Here is a 20,508-nt window from a genome sequence, read left to right on the forward strand (position 1 = left end):
TCCCTGCTGCCTGCAGAGGTCGTGGTCATGGTCAATGGTTCAGAGTCCTGCTGGACATCAGTGACCAGTGGTGTCCTCAGGGTCAGTTTTGGGGCTGTGGTATTTAAATATCTCCATCAATGACACACGAAGGGATCAAGGGCACCCTCAGCAGGTGACACCAAGTGAGGGTGCATTGACACCCCTGGAAGACAGGGCCATCCAGAGGGACCTGGAGAGATCCAGGAGTGGCCCTTGGGAATATCAGGAAGTCTAGCAAGGCCAAGTTCAAACTGGGGCAGCCCCCATGATCCATCCAGGCTGGGATGAGCAGCTGGAGCAGCTCAGGAGAGGGCCCTGGGGTTGCTGTGGGTGACACTGGCCATGGTCCAGCCCTGAACCCCCAGCCCTGGGCTGATCCCAGTGTGGGCAGCAGGGCAGGGATTGGGATTGCACTGGATGGGCCCTCCAACCCAAACCATTCTGGGATTCCATGATTCCATCTGCTCTGAAGCAGACTGAACCATTTTCCAACACGGATCTTGCCCCTGGGTGGGAAATGCTCCCCACAGGGGCTCAGGTTTCCATCCTGTGCCATCCTGCAAGAGCCCTGTGGCTCCAGAGCCCAGCGGGGGCTGGATGTGCCCCTGCCCAGGTGACACTCACCTGCTGTGCTCCAGCTCCCTTTGGTCACAGGTGTCCCCACAGAGACCCTTCCCTCCCCCCAGGAGAGCACCAACCTCAGGAGAACATGGGTGGAAGGAATGGGTTCAAGGAGTGTCCCCAGCTCCAGGTGGCATCAGGAACATTTAGGGACAGCCAGCCTGGGCTGGGGAATGCAAGTGATGTTTTACTGGCCACATCACATCTCCTTCCAGCTTGTGGGGTGTAACTGGCATCCTGGTGAGTGGCAGCAGCAGGGATGGATGGAATAGGAGTTAATCTGTGCTCACCATCTCTCTTGATCTCTCCTTCATTTCCATTTCTTTTAAAAATGGAAGCTTTATTAAAACAGCAGCACTTTTCTATTAAATGAGTAACGAGAGGAATGACTGCCTCTGTATCTCAGCAGCAGAGAATCTTTTGAAAATCACTGAAGAGTCAAGGCTCAAACCAGATATTTAATAAGAATCACTTGGAGATCACTTCTTAAAGCAATTAACAGATGATTAGAGATAAGCGAGATGCAACAACGAGACCCAGATCTCAGACAGATTTCTCCCGGGGTCACCCTGCAGTCACAAACCGTGTCAGGGCAGAACAGCAGAGGAAATTCCCACTTTGCAGCCTGATTTTGCTCCTGTTTCCAGTGGTTTGGAAGCTGGAGCAGGGAGAAGGGGCCAACACCTCCCCGGGGCTCTGCCCCAGCTGAGGCTCCTGGAGCCCAGGGTCCATCTCCACCTTCCCTTCCTGCTGCTGGCTCAGGGGCTGCTTTTCCTTCTGGAGCACGAAGGAAAGGCAGGCCTGAGCCTGAACATTCCAAAGCACCCAGGGCTCAGCAGCAGCAGGCTCCTCGTGCTGTCCCCGGGTGTCTGTGCCACCTGGCAGTGGCACCAGGGACACGCGGCCATCGCAGAGGGACCGGGGACAGGCAGGGGCTGGGACAGAGCCAGGCCCTGCTGGCCAGGGGCTCAGCACAGCCAGGATGGAGCCCAGCACAGCCACACCTCCCATCCAGCCCTGCTGTGGGAGCAGATGGGGCTGGGGACCTCACCCCACCCCTGTGACATGTGACAAAAGCCATCTGCTGCCACCCTGGGCACTGGCAGGGCTCGAGCTGGGCTGAATTACAGCACAGGCAACATCCAGGGGCTGTCTGGCTGCTTATCCTGACCCACACAGTCTCTCCCTCCAATATTTGCTCAGTTTAAGGGCATTCCACCAGCTGGACCAGAGCTGTGGGGTCTCAAAGCCCTCAGGGTGTCCTGGAGTCACCAGGAAATTGCTTCTCTTAGAAGGCAGCAACAAAGGCAGGGGGAGCTGGCTCATGCATCCACAGAGTTGTGGTCATTTCGGGTTTGGAAGTGCTCGAATTTATTACACAAGGGGTGATGCAACAGCGAAAAAGAGAGCAAAATTCGACATTGACTCTCTACTCTGCAGGTCAGGACAACTAAGAGGTTTTACTTCATTAAGGAAGGCAGGGGAAAAACCAGAGACAGCCCCAGTGGTTGAGGGAGCCTTGTAAAGCCTAAATGAACAATCAGTCCTAGGTGATGCTAGTTGCTGTAGAAGGAACAATGAAATAGATCTGCTTCTGTTCAATAAATTACTAAAACATCAGTTATAAACCTGCTGCATGGCATTGGAAATTGAGCTCGTTAAACATCCAGGGAGCTTCATCCTGATGCAAATGGAAGACAGGCATGAGTGCTCTGCAGCAAAGGACTCTGTGCACATCCCAGCTTGGGAAACATATTTACACATCCATCTCATATATTAATCTATTTTAGTGCACCCTAGCCAGAGGGCAGCCACAAAGAGGATTATTCTGGGAGAAGGACAGGAGATGGGCTGGTTTCTCCTCCCTGCTGAGCAAAGCCTGTGTCCACCCACGTCCAGCAATTCTGCAGGATCCTCTCTCCCTTCTCCTGGCAGCCACACGTCAGGGCCCCAAGCAGAGGACTCCCAGGTGGATTTGGCAGCCAAGATTTGGTAGCCAGGATTACTGTGAGCCAAAAATAAATCAGGTGAGATCCCTCCACCAGAGCAACAAGCCTGAAGTGGCTTCAGGGCCAAGAATTTCAGCCAAGCTGCCATTTGTTGGTGCCTTGGCCTCCCTCCCTGTCCCTTCCACAGCCCAGGAAGGGCTGCAGTGACTCTGGGGACCTTGGCCAGGCCTGAGCAGGCAGGACAGGGGTGCTCAAGCCTCTGAGCACATCCCTGCTGTCACCCAGAAGGGCAGGCAGACATCCCAGGCCATGCCCAAGGGAACCCCTTTGGGGTTTCTATGGAGGGAGGTGCTGGCTTGGCCAGCAGCGTGTGGGTGATGGAGAGGGGGCAAGGGGAGGTCAGGGGGTTTGTTACACTGCATTCTTTTGGGTAACTTCTGTGATCAGAGGTTGGAAAGATCCCTGGGAGCTGCTGGGGCATGTTTTGCTTCTCCAAAACTCAGGGAAGGGGCTGCTGGATGCAGGGGCAAGAAAGGGAAAAGGGAACAAGGACTCAGCAAAACATCACATCCTTCAAAGTCGCCTCCGTTGGGGCTTGGGAACGTTTTCCTCTCCCAAGCTTCTCAGTTTCCACACTTGCCAGGCAGGTCTGTCCAGGGTCATGGTACAAACCTCCCCAGCCCTTTGGGAGAGCTTGGAGTTGTGTGGGAAAGCAGAAGTTCCCTGTCAGTAAAAGCTCCCAGACTGCTCCAGCAGGGAATGTGGCACCTCTTGGAGAGCTGGCCAGAGGGAGCAGCAGTTCTGAGGCAGCCCCACACAGCTGGGATCAGCTGGGGGAGACTCACATGTGGTAAAAGCAAAGCCACAGATGCCCATCTCCCCCAGGTCCTCTCCCAGGAACACGAAGAAAGCTCTGGTTGATATTCCATCCTTTCCAAAGGAGTCCAGGCAGATCAGTTCCCTCAGCCGTGGCTCAAGTCAGACTTCCCTGACTCTTTCAGCCTCTACTTGATGAGGTTTTTAATTGTCCACCTCTGCCCCGTGCAGCTGCGGAGGATCAGGTCAATGCCAGCCATGCCCCTGTTCTCCACCTCCAGGCACCGGCCCGTGCCCTTGTTCAGGATGGCTCCGTTCTGCAGTCAGGGGAGATGGGAAAAGATGGAAAAATGAAGATATTAATTGTCTGGGAAGCAAAGCAGGACCAGAAGGGCAGCCCTGGGCACTGCTGGAAGGGACACTCAGCTGGGTGGGAATGCAATGCCAACAATAAAATAATTCCCCAAATAAATGGAGTGAGTGACTCCCTGTCCCTGAAAGCACCCAAGGAACACATGTAACCTTTAAATCCCACAGCTGCTGGGAAGTGGGACCCTTCTGTAAAAGCTGTATTATTGTCCTGGGCTGTAAGATATGTGTGTGTTCTGTCACCCTCTGTCAGAGCTGGGGTTTTGCATTTTCCATTTCAAGGGAGGCTCCTGCCTTCCTTAGCAGACACCTGTCTGTTCAAACCAAGACAGTTATTTACGCTCTGCTTTGAGACAAAAGAGCATGAAGGAATTTCACTCTTCATCCGCAAGAAACAAAGGAATCTGGAAGTCATTGGCAGATCAGACATAACCAGACCCACCTTTCTTCTACCAGAAGGGAAAACTGATTAGAAATTGTCCTGAAATGCTGCCCTGATCCCTCTTAACCGCCTCCCTCTGCCCCAGGAGCTGGAATTTGCTGTGCCATGGCACCATTTCTCCTTTGTCCCACCCCATCCCAGGGGCTGTGTCCCAGCCAGGGCTCGGGACACAGCAGAGGTGTGGCTGTTTCTCTTCACAGACAAAAGCAAGGCACAACTTCCCAAGGACATTTCTGGGAATCGCAGTGAGGAACCTCAGAGAAAAAAAAAACCAATTCTTATCTCAGTTGCTGCTCCTCTTGTTGTTCACGAGTGGAATGCATCATGGAAGATTGTTCACCTGAAGGGAACTGGTAATTGGGTTCTGGCGTGAGTGTTTTCATTCACTGACCAACTGAATCCTCAGGACTGTCAGCTGCCAGTCACGAGATTCTGGGCAGTTGAGCTGAGCCGAGTGCGTGTGCAGACTCAGTTCAGATGTAATGCAATACAGTATAGAATAACACAGTGTAATGAAGTAATTAATTAGCCTTCTGATATCAATGGAGTCAGACGCATCACTTTCTCCCCTCGTCAGGGGTCGCCTTTTACCACACAGAGGAGCCCCGAGGGCAGCCCCAGACACACCTGGATGAAGTTCCAGCGCTTGTGGAGGCTGCTCTTGACCTTGTCACAGTCCAGCAGCTGCGGGAAGCGGCTCTTGCCCGTGTCCACCAGGCAGCGCGTGTCGGGCAGCAGCGTGGTGGTGCCCAGGGCCCCCAGGTGCAGGAAGCCCTCCTTGGTGTAGCGAGCCAGCTGGGGACACACAGAAACTCCGTGTCAGTAAAAGCTCCCAGACTGCTCCAGCAGGGAATGTGGCACCTCTTGGAGAGCTGGCCAGAGGGAGCAGCAGTTCTGAGGCAGCCCCACACAGCTGGGATCAGCTGGGGGAGACTCACATGTGGTAAAAGCAAAGCCACAGATGCCCATCTCCCCCAGGTCCTCTCCCAGGAACACGAAGAAAGCTCTGGTTGATATTCCATCCTTTCCTAAGGAGTCCAGTCCCTCAGCACCTCAGAACATCAGCACAGAGGGACAGGACAACAGAGAGCCCCTGGGAACATTGTGTGGGGATGCACAGGAAAGGAAAGCAGAGCTGGGAGGAATAAATCCCAACCTTCTGCAGCCTTTTATCCCTGCTTGGGTTTTTATTTTTTCCAGATGCAGGTGAGGAACTGAGACACAGGAAGGGGTAGGAATAATTCCAAGCCTTAAAGCAGCCTCCTGGAATGCTGTGGGATGGGGCAATGGATGGTTTTCTCTGGGCTCCAGCTGGAGCCAGCTGGCCTGGCTGGCCCTGCTGGGTGAGCCAGCCTTGGCTGGGGCTTCTGTGTGCCTGGCACAGCCTCCAGGGCTCCAACCAGGCAGCAGCACCAGCAGAGGGGCCAGAACTGGGATGGGGGCCTGGATCTGCCCTCGGGAAAGGCCCAGGATTGCAGCTACCCTGGCCATTCCCATGGGATCCAACTGCCCAGGGCTGCCAGGGGAGGTGGGATGGGAGCAGTGGGCAGGGGTGACGCCCTTGGGGCCACTGGGCACACAAAGGACTCCTCCACTTCAAGGAATGCCACCACAATATTTCCCTAAACACATTTAAATTCTGGAGTGAGAAGAAAGGAATGCCAGTGTCCTGCCTTTTATAGTTCAAGGGAAAGATCTCCACAGCTGCTTATTTAAATTATGAATCAGGCCATTATCCAGCAGACAAATAAGGAGGATTCAGCACGTTAATTAACTGAGCATATCTGTGATCCAGATGCCAGAGAAGAGGCAGTAAATCCCACTGGGAGTTTGGGTTATCTGGGCTGTAATAATTAAACACTGGAAATCAAGTTAAAACAATGTAACAGGGTCAGACTGCAGCTCCTGACCCCAGAACCAGTCAGGGTGCCCGGCTCCCTTGGGCTGGGCCTGGCTCTGCTCCCAGGTGCTGCTGGAGTTACACCCAGAGTGAAAATGTTGTGTATCAGAGCAGGCCCTGAGCTCCTCACCTCTCCCTGATGCTCCTTTGCCAGGTGCTCCCCACAGGAGAGGTCAGGAGCAGCCCAAACGCTGATCACGGAATCCTGGAATGGTTTGGGTTGGGAGGGACAGCAAAGCCCACCCAGTGCCACCCCTGCCATGGCAGGGACACCTCCCACTGTCCCAGGCTGCTCCAAGCCTGGCCTTGGGCACTGCCAGGGATCCAGGGGCAGCCACAGCTGCTCTGGGGGCAAAGCTGCCCCATCTCACCCTCCCTGGGCAGGATGTGCCCTTCTGTCCCCAAAGCCCTTTGCAAGGCAGACTCACAGAATCACAGAATCACAGAATATGCTGAGTGGGAAGGGAGCCCCAGGGATCACCCAGCCCATCCCTGGCCCTGCACAGACACCCCACCAATCCCACCCTGGCCATCCCTGGAGCTCCTGGAGCTCTGGCAGCCTCGGGGCCGTGCCCATTCCCTGGGGAGCCTGGGCAGTGCCCAGCACCCTCTGGGGGAAGAACCTTTCCTGAAATCCAGCCTGACCCTGCCCTGGCCCAGCTCCAGCTGTTCCCTGGGTCCTGTCCCTGTCCCACAGAGCAGAGATCAGTGTCTGCCCCTCCTCTGCCCCTCATGAGGACCATGGAACCGTGATGAGTCTCCCCTCAGTCTCCTCCAGCTGAACATCCCAGTGCCCTCAGCTGCTCCTCCCACAGTTTCCCTTCCAGACCCTTCCCCATCCTGTGGCCACCCCTGGATGTGCTGATGGGCCCAGCCTTGAGCCACACAGTGCTCTCAGCCTGCCAGAGGGGTTTCAACCATGCAACTCAGCTGAACTGGCATCTGAGCACCAAATCCAGAGCACCCAGGTGCCCCCAGCAGAGGAAGGACATGGAAGTGTTGGAGCAAGGCCAGAGGGGCACCTTGAAGTTCAGGGATTGGAGCACCTCCTCTATGGAGCCAGGCTGGAAAGCTGGGACTGTCCACCTGGAGAAGAGCAGGTTGTGTGGAGACCTCATAGCACCTTCCAGGGTCTGGGGAGTTCCAGGGAAGCCAGAGAGGGACCCTGCATCAGAAACTGGAGGGACAGGACCCAGGGGAACGGGGTCAAACTGATGGAAAGCAGGGTTAGATGGGATATTGGGAATTAGGAATTGTTCCCTGGCAGGGTGGGCAGGCCCTGGCACAGGGTGCCCAGAGCAGCTGTGGCTGCCCCTGGATCCCTGGCAGTGCGCAAGGCCAGCCTGGATGGGGCCTGAAGCAGCCTGGGACAGTGGGAGGTGTCCCTGCCATGGCAGGGGTGGCACTGGATGGAATTTTAGGTCCCTCCAATCCAGACCATTCCATGGTTCTCTGATGACACTTCTTGTCTTGCAGGAAGAAAAAGCTGCATAAAGGCAAAGACAAACCAGAGACACCTCTGGCTGTCACAGAGGCAGAAATGACCCAGATGTCCCAAATGGGCAGAGCCAGTCCCCTGCCATCCCCTTGGGAAGGAGCCTGCCAGGCTCTCCCCTTTCAGATGGCCTTTGGCAGCCTGTCCCCACAGAGCTGGCCCATGCCCCGGGGCACCAGGACCCTGCCCTGCCATGGCACTGCCCAGTGTGCTGGGAACAGCAAGTGGAGCAGAAATGCCACCCTGCCCTGGGAAGGGAGCGGGCAGGGCTGGAACACAGCAGGGATTGAGGCAGGAAATGCACCTGGCACAGGTGAGATCTGTGCTGGGAACAGGGGGAAAGGCAGCCCAGGCCTGAGCCACTCACCCACACAGCACAGCCTCAGCAACAGCCACTGCAACCCCCAAGGCAAACCTGGGGGGATTATCCCCCAAAAATCCCATCTAACTCCTGTGTGCAAGTCCTGCCATGCTCCCACAACATTAATGGGATTTTCTTCTCCTGGGATGGCTGTAGAGAATCACAGAATGGTTTAGGAGGAAAAGGGGCTTTAAGGATCCTCTCCTTGCACTCCCTTCCACTGTCCCAGGCTGCTCCAAGCCCCATCCAGGCTGGCCTTGGGCACTGCCAGGGATCCAGGGGCAGCCCCAGCTGCTCTGGGCACCCTGTGCCAGGGCCTGCCCACCCTGCCAGGGAACAATTCCTAATTCCCAATATCCCATCCATCCCTGCCCTCTGACAGCGGGAGCCATTCCCTGTGTCCTGTCCCTCCATCCTGTGTCCCCTGTCCCTCTCCAGCTCTCCTGGAGCCCCTTTAGGCCCTGCAAGGGGCTCTGAGCTCTCCCCAGAGTGTTCTCCTCTCCAGATGAGGCACCCCCAGCTCCTCCTAGTCTCTCCTCACAGGACAGGTTAATTCCCTAATCCCTCTTTTGTTATTTTGCTCCTCTCCAGAGCGAGCCACCGGCCCCAACCCAGCCTGGGACAGGACAAGAAACAAGGGAAAAACCAAGATAAAGGACCACAGGAAAATAGTTTAAAACTATTCCCAAGCCAGGCATTTCAAAGTGGCTCAAAGTGATGAGGTCTTTAACCCCTTCACCAGTTTGAGTGGCCCAAAGCCACATCCCCAGCAGTGACTGACAGCCCCAGCCCCCGGAACAGCCTTCCACAAAACCTCGTCCAGGAAACTGCACCCGGCCACATTCCCACCTTCAGCTGTCCCTGGAGGCAATCCCAGGATCACTGGGGCTGGAAAATCCCTCCAAGGCCATCGAGTCCCTTCTGTGCCTCAGCCCCACCTTGTGCCCAGCCCAGAGTACTGAGTGCCACCTCCAGCCCTTCCCTGGGCATCTCTAGGGATGGGCACTCTAATTCCAATGCCTGGCCACCCTTTCCAGGAAGGAATTCCCCCAAAATGCAGCCTAAGGCTCCCCTGGCCCGGCCTGGGGCCGTTCCCTCTCCTCCTGTCCCTGTTCCCTGGAGCACAGCCCGACCCCCCGGCTGTCCCCTCCTGGCAGGAGCTGTGCAGAGCCACAAGGGCCCCCTGAGCCTCCTTTGCTCCAGGCTGAGCCCCTTCCCAGCTCCCTCAGCTGCCCCAGGGCTGGGGCTGATCCCCCCTGGTAAAGCTGCACCTCCAATCCATCTCCTGTGGTTGTGATTTCTGGCTGGCTGCATCTCAGGGATGGCAGAAAGTTAATTAGACATCCCAGCACCTGGGAAATAAAAGCCTTGATGACCTTCATTGACTCTATTGGAAAATAATTTCGGGTTGTTTAGCTTCCCTTCTGCTCTGAGCAGAACATCAATTAGCAGCCATCAGTAAAATGTTCAGGATTTGCCTTTTACCACAATTTAATCTGATTAAAGGGTGCTGTTTCGTCACCCCTGCTCCTGCCGTGTCCCCCATGAGCTCAGTATTGATGGCTTTGTCCTCAACTTCTGCTGCTTAAATGGGCAAAACATATTTTATCCTATAATTAAATGAAATGCTCTGCTGGGTGAACATTATCTTAAGTTTTATAGCATTATAGTGCTTTCTATCACCTTAATATATCACCATAGCTGTGTCACTGCAATGAGCTATGGCTGCATTATTAGTGTAATACATCATTACAGCAAGGTGCTTCCATGAGGGATTGTCTCAAAGATGAAGCCATCAAGCAGGAAAAAAATCCATCAGCAGCCTCAATATAATTACAGGATAAAAGGATGATGATGGAATCTCATAATGATTTGACCTGGAAGTGAATGGAAGCAGAGAGAACAGAAAGCTGAAGGGAAAATAAGAGAAAATTCCCCAAAATTTTACTCAGTGAGGGATGAGTGAGTAAAGGCAAGATCTCACCTCCATTCAGAGCCACCACCCTGAACTGCATCCAGGCTGAGCTTAAATCCATGGGCAGCCACAGGAGAGAGCAGAAATTGGGGGTGGGACACAAAGTGTCCAAAATGGTCCAAATCCCTGCTGGCAGACCCAACATTCCCTCTCTCCCAGCTGGGCTGGGGATCCACAGCCAGAGGGGTGGGCTGGGACTGGATTTAGGAACAGGGAGGGTTTCCAAGAAGATCCCAGCACCCTGGTGTGGCAGGAGCAGGAGGCACAGCCCCCCTGTCCTTGGGATGTGCCAGTGCCAGCAGGGACCCCACACCTGCCCCTCTGTCACTGCTGCCAGGGCTGGCAGTGAAACCATTTCTGGATTCTGAAATAAGGAATGTCTGGGGTGTCACAATGTCTGGGATGGCCCCCCGGATCAGGGAGAGAAGGGGGGATTTTAGGACACCACGTGTGGTTTGGGATGAGCTCAACAGCTCTTTGTGGTGTTTCATACACATACAAATAAATAAAAATTAAACATATATATATATACATATAAGCCAGTGTTTCCATTACTTCTAATTCAATTCCCAGCCATAAATTACAACCTGCAGCCCATTAATTAAACAGTTGTAGGGAATGTCCAATTTCCTTCATGGTGCCACAAAGGCTATTTCAAAGCTTCTGCACTTGCTGATAGCTGCTTAAAACCAGCATTTTCCAGGAGTTTCATTAATTGGATGTATCAGAAACAAAGGAACTGCCAAGAACTGGCTCTCAGCTGAAGAGGGAAGGGACACTGGGGAGAGGGAAGACCAGGAAGGATGAAATGGGCAAGTTCCAGGCAGCCAGCAAAATTTGACTTCAGAACTTCAAGCAGGGAGAGAAAACATTGTTAAACTTAATCCAAATAACACCAAGGGAAAAAGAAATACCCTGCTCTCAGCCATTCACCCTACAGCCCAGGGTCAGCAGCAACTGGCAGCCCAATCCAGTTTCTCACACAATAATGCACTTAGAGGCTCAGATTTGCAGCCACAAAGTGCAAAAGGCAGTTGGTGCCATTTAAGAGGAAAATGGGGTTTTTGAGCAAGAGCAGGCTCTGTTTAGCAGGGCCTCCACCAGCCCCAGGGACTGATCTTTGTTTAAGGCCAGGGTAAGCCAAAGTGGGATCTCCTCCACCCCACAGCTGGTTCCCAGCTCCTCCAGCTCCCAGCTCAGGCTCAGGTGAGCTCTGGGATCCCTTAGTCCAGGGAATGTGGACTGAGAACAGGATTTTTATGTTTTCCATTCCTTGAACTGTACATTTTGCAACTGAAAATGAATCTCCTCGAGCCTGCTGGGCCCCAGATGCTCCAAAACTTTTGGAGAGGCAAAAGGAGTGCTGGAAAACAAATTCCAGCCAAGCTGAAATGGCTCATTACCAGAGCACTAATTGTTTTCTTTACCCCATTAGTCTGGGTTTATTCTGCTGGTGGAAGAGAAGTAATCCCACAATGGGCTGGGTTGGAAGGGACCTTAAAGATCATCCAACCATCCGACTCCCATCCAAGCTGGCCTTGGGAAGGAAACTCTCAGACTGTGTCCATGATTATTGCTATTTGCCTGCCTTTGTCTGGAAGATTTTATTTTAAACCACAAATTTCAATATGTTTTTTGTTTCAAACTGCAAAAATCTCAACCTTCCAACATTTTCAATTTACAAAGGTTTCCAATTTCTTTCAAGGCTTTTCCTTGCAGGAAAATGGGATTATGGGAAGGATGATGGGGATACACTGCAGGAGCAGCTGGGAAAACCCCTGTGACACCCGAGGTGTTTTTAACACTGGAGAGCAAAGGCCACAGCCCCAGCCTGTCCCCTGGGGTGCCACCTGGCCGTGGCAGTGCCAGCCTCACCTGTGGGCCCCAGCCATGGCACGGGTACAGTATTGCTGTGTGGTTCTCCTGCGGGCCCTGGTCCAGGCACACGTCCTTGGCCTTGTTGTTCCGCAGCTGGGACGGGAAAAAGGGGCAGAGTTAAGGGACAAAAGGGGCAGAGATAAGGCACAAAAATGGCATCATTATGGTGAGAAAAGAGCAGAGTTGTGGCACAAAAATTAGCAGAATTATGGCAGAGGAAGGGCAGAGATAGGGGAAAAAATGGAAGAATTATGGCAGAAAAAATGGCAGCAATAAGGCACAAAAATGGCAGAATTATGGCACAAAAAGGGGAAAAGTTATGGCACAAAAGGGGCAGAGTATGGCAGTAAAATGGCAGAGATAAGGCACAAAAATTAGCAGAATTATGGCAGAAAAAGAGTAGAGTTATGGCAGAAAAAGGGCAGAGTTATGGCACAAAATATGGCAGAATTATGGCAGAAAAAGGGCAGAGTTATGGCACAGAAGGGCCAGAGTTAAGGCATAAAAATGGCAGAATTATGGCAAAAAAGGGCAGATTTAAGGCACACAACAATGGCAGAGTTAAGGCACAAAAGGGGCAGAGTTAAGGCCCTCTCTTATCAGAGAGAAGCAGGAAATGGATGCTCAGCCCTCTGCACCCTCTCTAGCTCTCACTGCTGTATCACCAGGAATAATCAAGCAAGGAAAATTTACAGAGTACTATATTTTTTTTTAAATCCAAGGCTAATGATGGCTGGTTTTGCATAATAATCCCCATTCCAAGGAGCAGGGTCTCTGGCCACAGCTGGCTCTGTGTTGGTCATGGGTGGTGGGGACAAACCCAGGTTTAGGCTGCCAGAAATCAATGCAGGACCCCTCAGATTTCAGTGAAATCTCAAGAGTTCTCAACAAGGCAGGGAAAAAAGCCCAACTCAAACAAGGATCACCTTGGAATCTTCACATCCTTGCTCCAACTGGGCTTTTTTTCCAACCCAAACTATTCTGAAATTTCATTTTCTATCAATATTTAATTTTTTGGGAGGTTTTAGCTTGAAGGACTTAAATAACTTTGGTAACAAATCTTTCCTAAAATGAATAAAAATGAATAACCCATCCGGGGTGCCCAGGCTTCGAGGAGCCTTCTGCAAGTGCCACTACTCCATCAATTCCATTGCAGCAGAGGATTTGTTATTAGTTCCCATAAATGACTCTTTCTATATTCCCAGAATGGTTTCAAAGCCAGCAGAGATTGAATTAAGTCCCCTTATTTTATCTTGTCCTTAAGCTGTTGTGACAAGGCACTGAATCCTCCAGAGACCTTGTCAGGAATTAGGCTGTGTTCAAGTTCAAGGGTTTTAGAAGATGCCAGTGTATTAAAAATACAAATACAAATCCATGGAGTCAATGGGAAATATGGATAATTTCTGTCAATTCACTAAATTATGTATTAACATCTTTTACTTTATACAGTCTTCAAGATCACCAACAAATTCCCAAACTGGTTTTTAGAAGAAACTGGGAGCAGATTTATGCAAATTTAGATAATTACACAGAAAAAGTCAGTTTTGATTCAGACTCCTCTCCTTTGAGGCTGTTTCTCATCAGGGACTGTAAATATTAGCAGGCTGAGCTAAGGGACTAAATTACCTCTCCATAAGCAATGGTGTTGTTGTATCTCCTCATTTCTGGATAAACATGGTCCAGGTACCACTGGAAATTTTTACACTTCAGGCTCTTCCTCAAGGCTTTCCTCTCAGAAACATCCCCAATGTCAATCCCTGGATTCTGAAAAGTAACAACAGGACATCATTGAATGGTCACACTTCCAAAAAAAGGTACAATGAAAGTATTTCCCTGAGCTTTGAGATCCTTTTCAAACTGCCTGGGGTGGTTGAGTAATTCCAGGAATTGGGATGTGTGTTGGGGGGAAACCATCAGAAGGAAGATGTGGCTTCCAGAGGGGGACACCAACTGTTGGGGGTTCTCTGCTGGGTTTTGAGGCCCCCCTCGCATGACCAAAGCTGGACAGGCTTTGGTCCTCAGGGATAATATAAAAAAGAGGAACCACAGGGAGAAGAAAAGGTTTGGAGGAAGGTTGGGAAATGCACAGAAACTGGGGAGTCTTCTCCTGGGTTTGGATCCATCTGACAAAGACTGATCTGTATTTTTAAACAAGGTATTTTTAAAATATTTCTCCTCCTGTTTGGGTTCTGAGGCACAGGTTCAGCAGCAAGTGGATATCAGGATTTAAAAGATGGAAATGCAAACCCTGGCTGGGCACTGAGCACCAAACCCTTCCCTGACCCCACTGAGACACAACCCAGAGGAAGGGCGGGGTAAAAGGTGTAAAATAAATGGGAAAAGAATGAAGGAAAGATAGAAAGGTTCAAGATTCAAATGTCGCAGAGGCAGACAGCTGAGAATAAAGGATAAAAATTGCATGAGAAGAAAAGCTGAGGCTGAAGCTCAGCAAAAGCTCTTGGCAATTTGGGCAATTCCAGGGTGGAATGGTCTCCCTGGAGACACAGCAGAACCCCACTGCTCTGCAGCCACAGCTGGCGCTGGGCAATGACCCAGCAGGAGCTGGGAGCAGGGCTGGAGCTGCCCCCTTTGCTCCACCCTGGGATCTGGGGGCTAATGCAGCAGGGGAGCCAAAGGCAGGCACACAGCAGCTCCTTCTTCCTGCACTGCCTGGGCCCCCACCCGCTCCAGCTCCTGCTCTTGTCTTTCCCAGAGATCATTAAACACAACTGGGAAAGCAATTTTCCATTACAATGCTTGTAATGATCTCCTAATGAATTATTCACTCTGCTTTAGAAGAGACACCGTTTCCATGTGCCCCTGGTAGCTGAGAGGTAAAAATAAAGATGATTCAGTGGAGAGAGGCAGGACAGGCAGAGATCTGAGTGGGTGAGGTGGGGCTCAGAGCAGGCAGGCAGCACCTGGGATGGGCAGGACAGGGCTTTGCCTTGGCATCACAAAATAATCCAGTGCACAGCCATAAATCCTGCCCCACACAACAAGGCTTCCCTCAAATTAAATCTTAATTTGATTGGGAAGAGACCAGTATAAAAATCTCCAATGGATTTTGGGGAACCCAGACCTATTGGGACGACCTACATAGAAATCTCAAGTTGATTTTGGGTCACCCGGGTCTGTTCCCACCCCCACTGCTGATCCATGTGATGCTGCCTTTTCCAAGCTGCACAGGATGGATTTTAATCCTTTCTGCAATGCTCCCAATCTGGTCCTGAGCATTTGGATCTTGAAGCCTCTTTTTAAGATGCCCAAATTCCCTCAGTCCTGGAGGCAGCTCCCCCTCTCCCAGCCCCTGGAGTGGTGCCTGTCAGAGCCAGAGCCCTCCTGCAGCTCCCTGGGAAGGCAGCTTTCCTTTCCATCTCTATTCCTGTATTCCCCACCCCCAGGACCACAAAGCTGCAGCTCCTGGCCCTTCCCAGGCTGTTCCCCAGTGCAGCACAAAGCTGTGGCTGCCGTGGCCCAAATTCCAGCACTCCCCAGATGTAACCTGTGCTCAGCAAGCTGCAGCAGCAGCAGCTCAGGTTTTTGTGCTTTCCTGTTTTCCCAAGGGCCTGCAGCAGACACCAGCTGGGGGTGCTCCCTCAGCAGCTCCAGGGCTCAGCAGCTCTTTAAGCCTTGGCCAAGCAGGAATATTTTGTGCTCATTTTTAGCCCCCAGGTGGGCCTGGACACTTGTGGCACCAGTCTGACCTCCCAGGGAAAGTGGGCAGCCCCCAGTGCTCGTTCACCCATGACCCAGGGGCATCGCTGCCTCCCCATGCCCACCTCCCTGCTCCTCCCTGGCAGTGCCAGTGCAGGAATGGGCATTGATCCTGCCAGGGCTGCTCCAGGCAGGGTTTGCAGCCAGGAACCAGGAGATGCTCTTGGCTTCCAAGATCAGACACAGCCTGCAGGGAGGCAGAGCCCCAGCAGCAGCCTTGGAGCTGCAGAAATCCCTCCTGGAGCCTGTGGAGCTCTCCCAGAAGTGCAGGGAGTGATCCCTGTGCAGGAGGTGTCCCTGGACATGCTCACCTGGTGGCACCTTGTGGTTTTTCCAACCAAGCTGTGAGGTGGCAGGATTTACACCAAAATTAATGTGTCAGATCCAAGAAAACCTCATCATTTCTGGGCAGTACCTGTGGCACCCCGTGTGGTTTTCCAAAGATTCACCAAGCTGGGAGGTGGCAGGATTTACACCAAAATTAATGTGTCAGATCCAAGAAAACCTCATCATTTCTGGGCAGAAATCAAAGGAACCACCAAAGCTCTTAAAGGAGAAGGTTTAAGGGAAAGGGAATCCCTTCTGTGAGCCACCAGCCTTCAATCCTTTACCTTTAAACTTTCCAGCACTGGGAAAACAAACAGCCCCAGCCCCTGGGGAGCTCTGGGAGGGATCTGTGTCCACGAGCTGGGAACCTGAGCTGGGCTGGAAGTGACACAGGAATAAACCTGAGGCACTAACAGTGCTGACTGCCATCAATAATCTGTCTGCAGACTCACTCCGCCTGCAGAGCTGTGTCAGGACATCCCCTCACGCTGGGTAAACACTCAGGGGGAAGACAAACACCACAGTCCAGGTTTAATTCTTAGAACCACACGGGAAAGGCTGTGGGAAGAGCAGGAATCCCTGCACAGCCTGCAGCTCCTGGAGCCTCTCCCTCAAAGCCGAGGGGGCTCTGCTGGGGCTGACACCCGGGGGGTTAGGGCTGAGCTTAGGGACAGGAACTGCTCCAGAATTCAGGTTTTTAGCACCAGGTGCCCTCGAGGGCAGGCTGTACCTCCAGGGGCAGGTTCCAGGCGATGTAGACGTGCCACTTGTAGTCGTCCATCCAGACCTCGGCCACGCGCAGCGCGTTGCGCTTGGTGTAGAAGCCGATGTTGTTGTTGTAGGGCTTCTTCTTGCGCTCGATGTGGGCCACCCTGGAGCAGGGCAGCACCTCCATGCTGCCCCCACACAGCCACACCTGCAACACAGCCACAGCTCTCAGCACGGGCAGCACCCGGGGCAGGGCAGAAAGGATCCTGAGCGCTCCCGTTATCCCGCGATCCCGGGTCTCATCCTGGCAGCAGAGCCCACGGCCAGGGCTGGCCTCTGCCCAGCACTGACACACAGGGGGCATTTGTGGGGTTAGAACTGCAGGATCTTCATGTCCCTTCCAACCTAAACCACCCTTGGATTGAAGCCTCTTTTTAAGATGCCCAAATTCCCTCAGTCCTGGAGGCAGCTCCCCTCTCCCAGCCCCTGGAGTGGTGCTGGGCAGAGCCAGAACCCTCCTGCAGCTCCCTGGGAAAGCATCTCTATTTCTATATTTTCTGTATTTCCAAGCCAAACCACCTGTGCCCAAAGCTTTAGAGGGATCAGGTCTCCTCCTCACCCAGTGAAGGATCCAGTGCTGTGTTTCCCCCAAATCAAAACCATTAGTGACTGGGACAGCTCAAACAATTCCAAGATTCCCTCCTGCAGAAGGGATGAGTCAGTGAAACATATGGCAGGGACAGATTTCTCCCACTTGAAAATGTTTGTTCATTATTGTTCTTTCATGTGCTGCTTCTAATTCCCTTAAATCACAGTTTACAAGTTAATAAAATCTTGTAAGATCCTCTTTTGATCTCCCGCACAGGGGATTTGCAGGAAGACTTGCCATACCTGCCTTCTTCCCTGCCTGTTTGTCACCAGCAAGAAGTTATTTACCTTCCAGACAGGACTCCAGGCCCTGGGCAATCACTCCAAAGCCACACTCCAAGCAGGCTGCTCTGCAGGATCATTCTGCACAATTATTGGAACACCCAGCATTTCTGGGATCCCTTCCAGGCTCACCACCTTTCCTCCCACCTGTGGGCCCTAATTTTCATGGAGCCTGCAGGATTCCCCTTCCAGCAGCACCAGGAGTCCCCAGCCTGGAGCAGTGCCCGGTGTCACCTCCCAGGGGTGGCTTTGGCCTCTCCAGAGTGGGCACAAGCCCAGGGGACAGCAGAGGGGGGTGGCACAGCGAGGGGACACTTCCCTCGGGACACCTCTGCTCCTCCTGCTGCTCCCTCCTGGACTGCTGCACAACAAAACACCTGGGCCTGTTGTATTTGTATCAGCTGCTGCACAAACGTGCACAAAATCCCATTGTACTCCTGCTCTGTCATTTGACCTTTCAGAACACTTAAAAGACAATTTCATGCCCCCGAGTGGATTCAGAGCCTGATCTCAGGCAGGGTCCTGCCTGTCCCTCCCTGGCCCTTCCCTCCTCCTCCCACCCCAGCCAGCTCAACAAGGTCCACTCAAGGTTTGCACAGGCCACAGGCAAAGCAAATCAGAGCTGAACCAGGCAACCCCACAGAAAAACAGATGTATTTTTAAAGGAATATTCCTAAGGCAGAAACTGCCTGTGTTTCTTGCCTGCTCAGTTCTTTAATTTCTCAGCATCTTGGTGAAATAGAGGAACGAGCTCTGCCCTTAGGTGCTCCCAAGGCTGCTGGGCTCAACCACTACACTGAATAAATCTTCCAGTCCAGAGTGATCCCCAGCATCTCCCGGTTTTGTACTTTTTGGGATTTGTTAGGTTTTGTCCTGATTTAAAATCAGAATAATTCTTTTGAAACTACTAAAATAATAATTAATGTGATTTTCCAGCAGCCCGCCCCAAGTCACACCATTGCTCTGCTACCCTTCTGAGCTTCAGTTAAATAATTAATGTCAGCATCCTTCCATATCAGGAATATCTATACAAACCACCTGGAAATCCTCACACTGGAATAACCTGGGTGAGGCAGAGAGCTGGCACTGAGCAAAGGGCACTGCCTGGGGGCACATCCACAGCCTGGCCCAGAGACATCAATACAAACTTAATTCAGGAATTATCCAAGGAAAGATCATACATCTACCTCCTAAACAGAGCCTGAACTGTCATTATAAATTTTTAAAACACCTGTTTTTATAAAGTATTTATAAATATTTCTGCTGGGAACAACAGGAGCAAAGAGAGCCGTGCCCCAGGAATGGCCAAGTCACATTGGAAGCTCTGTCCCAGGATCAGGAGTTGTTTGTTCCCACGTGGTCCCACAAGGAATTTCTGCCCCTCCTGCACCCAAAATGCAGGGGAAGAGCTGCACAGGGAGCTGCAGTGAATCCCCCCTGGCTATGGAGCTGTGCCTGCCCCACAAGCCCAGAGTGAGGTCTCAGCCCTTACCAAGGCTCGAGGGCACAGAATTCCTCCCCCTGCTGCCCACAGGACACAGCCAGAAGAGCCCAGTGCATCCCAACCCCCCAGCATGAGAGCAGGCACCTGCCCCGATGTGCCAGCCCTGACTTCACCCCATGGCACCCACCCTGGAGGGCAGGAGGGTCCTTGGGAACCTTTTGTGTCCCAGCTGAGCAGCCACTGATCCCAGCAAAGCCCTTTAACACACACAGCACCTTCCTGCTAAGGAATGCTACTGGATTTGTTATAGATACACATTGCAATATTGGCTTTTCACAAATGTTAAAATGGATTCTATATGTGTGATGTTAAAGTAACTTTGTTATGAAGATATAGTTTTTATTTCTGTTGTTAATTAAGCTCAGACATAGCAGTGCAATAGCTGACATCAGTGTGCTTGTGTTAAACTGCCTGCTGGGATGGGATAAGATCCAATGAACACGGGATCAGGACACCTGTACAGATCTGCCAACCATCAGCACTGTCTGAAGGCAGTGTGGGACAGGGCCAAAGCTGAAGGTGATGATAAAAAAGGACTAAAACCACAACCGAGGAATGTGCACGCTCTAAAAGCTGAACCCAAGGAGGAGCCATGCTAAACAATTCTTAGAACATGGAAACTAGTTCGGGGAAAAGTCTACTATGCATAAGGGTCTATGGAACACATGGAATATGGAACAGGCTGATGTAATTAAAAGGCACTTAAGGGGGATCCCCAAAGAGAACAGAGCACCTGGCCATAATAACCTTCACTCTGTGGTACTTGTCTCCCATTGTCCTTTATTAAACTTTTTACATTTTCACAGGAGAATGAATGTGTTTTTCACAGATTTTTCATGGAATCATAGAATCCTGGAATGGTTTAGGTAGGAAGGGACCTCAAAGCCCACCCAGTGCCACCCCTGCCAGGAATATGGAACAGGCTGATGTAATTAAAAGGCACTTAAGGGGGATCCCCAAAGAGAACAGAGCACCTGGCCATAATAACCTTCACTCTGTGGTACTTGTCTCCCATTGTCCTTTATTAAACTTTTTACATTTTCACAGGAGAATGAATGTGTTTTTCACAGATTTTTCATGGAATCATAGAATCCTGGAATGGTTTAGGTAGGAAGGGACCTCAAAGCCCACCCAGTGCCACCCCTGCCATGGCAGGGACACCTCCCACTGTCCCAAGCTGCTCCAAGCCCCAGTGTCCAGCCTGGTCTTGGGCACTGCCAGGGATCCAGGGGCAGCCACAGCTGCTCTGGACACCCTGTGCCAGGGTCTGCCCATCCTTCTAGGGTGGAATTCCCAATTCCCAATATCCCATCCAGCCCTGCCCTCTGGCAGTGGGAGCCATTCCCTGTGTCCTGTCCCTCCATCCCTTGGAAATTGTCCCTCTCACACAAAGCCATGCTCAGAGCTCAGGGTACAGTATCTCAGCAGGTTAAGTATGATGAGCAATGCTCCAGTTTTCCCTGTTGTCTGACATTCCCATTCCCACACAGCAATT

At 52.0% G+C, this 20,508-nt stretch overlaps 1 protein-coding gene across 1 annotated transcript in view; it reads right to left on the reverse strand.

Moving 5' to 3' along the window:
• Positions 1-961: 961 nt before the first annotated feature.
• Positions 962-20,508, reverse strand: part of GALNT17 (polypeptide N-acetylgalactosaminyltransferase 17) — a 207,028-nt gene continuing 187,481 nt past the window's right edge. Inside the window, exons 7-11 of the mRNA XM_039732914.1 lie at positions 16,602-16,787; positions 13,454-13,591; positions 11,825-11,920; positions 4,846-5,013; positions 962-3,724 (exon numbers count right to left, since the gene is read on the reverse strand). Coding sequence (XP_039588848.1) covers positions 3,596-3,724; positions 4,846-5,013; positions 11,825-11,920; positions 13,454-13,591; positions 16,602-16,787 — 717 coding nt within the window. The 3' untranslated portion in view covers positions 962-3,595. The remainder of the gene's footprint in view (positions 3,725-4,845; positions 5,014-11,824; positions 11,921-13,453; positions 13,592-16,601; positions 16,788-20,508) is intronic.

Source organism: Passer montanus, unplaced genomic scaffold (assembly GCF_014805655.1).
Source record: "Passer montanus isolate IOZ18808 unplaced genomic scaffold, ASM1480565v1 scaffold81, whole genome shotgun sequence".
NCBI classification, from domain to species: Eukaryota; Metazoa; Chordata; class Aves; order Passeriformes; family Passeridae; genus Passer; species Passer montanus.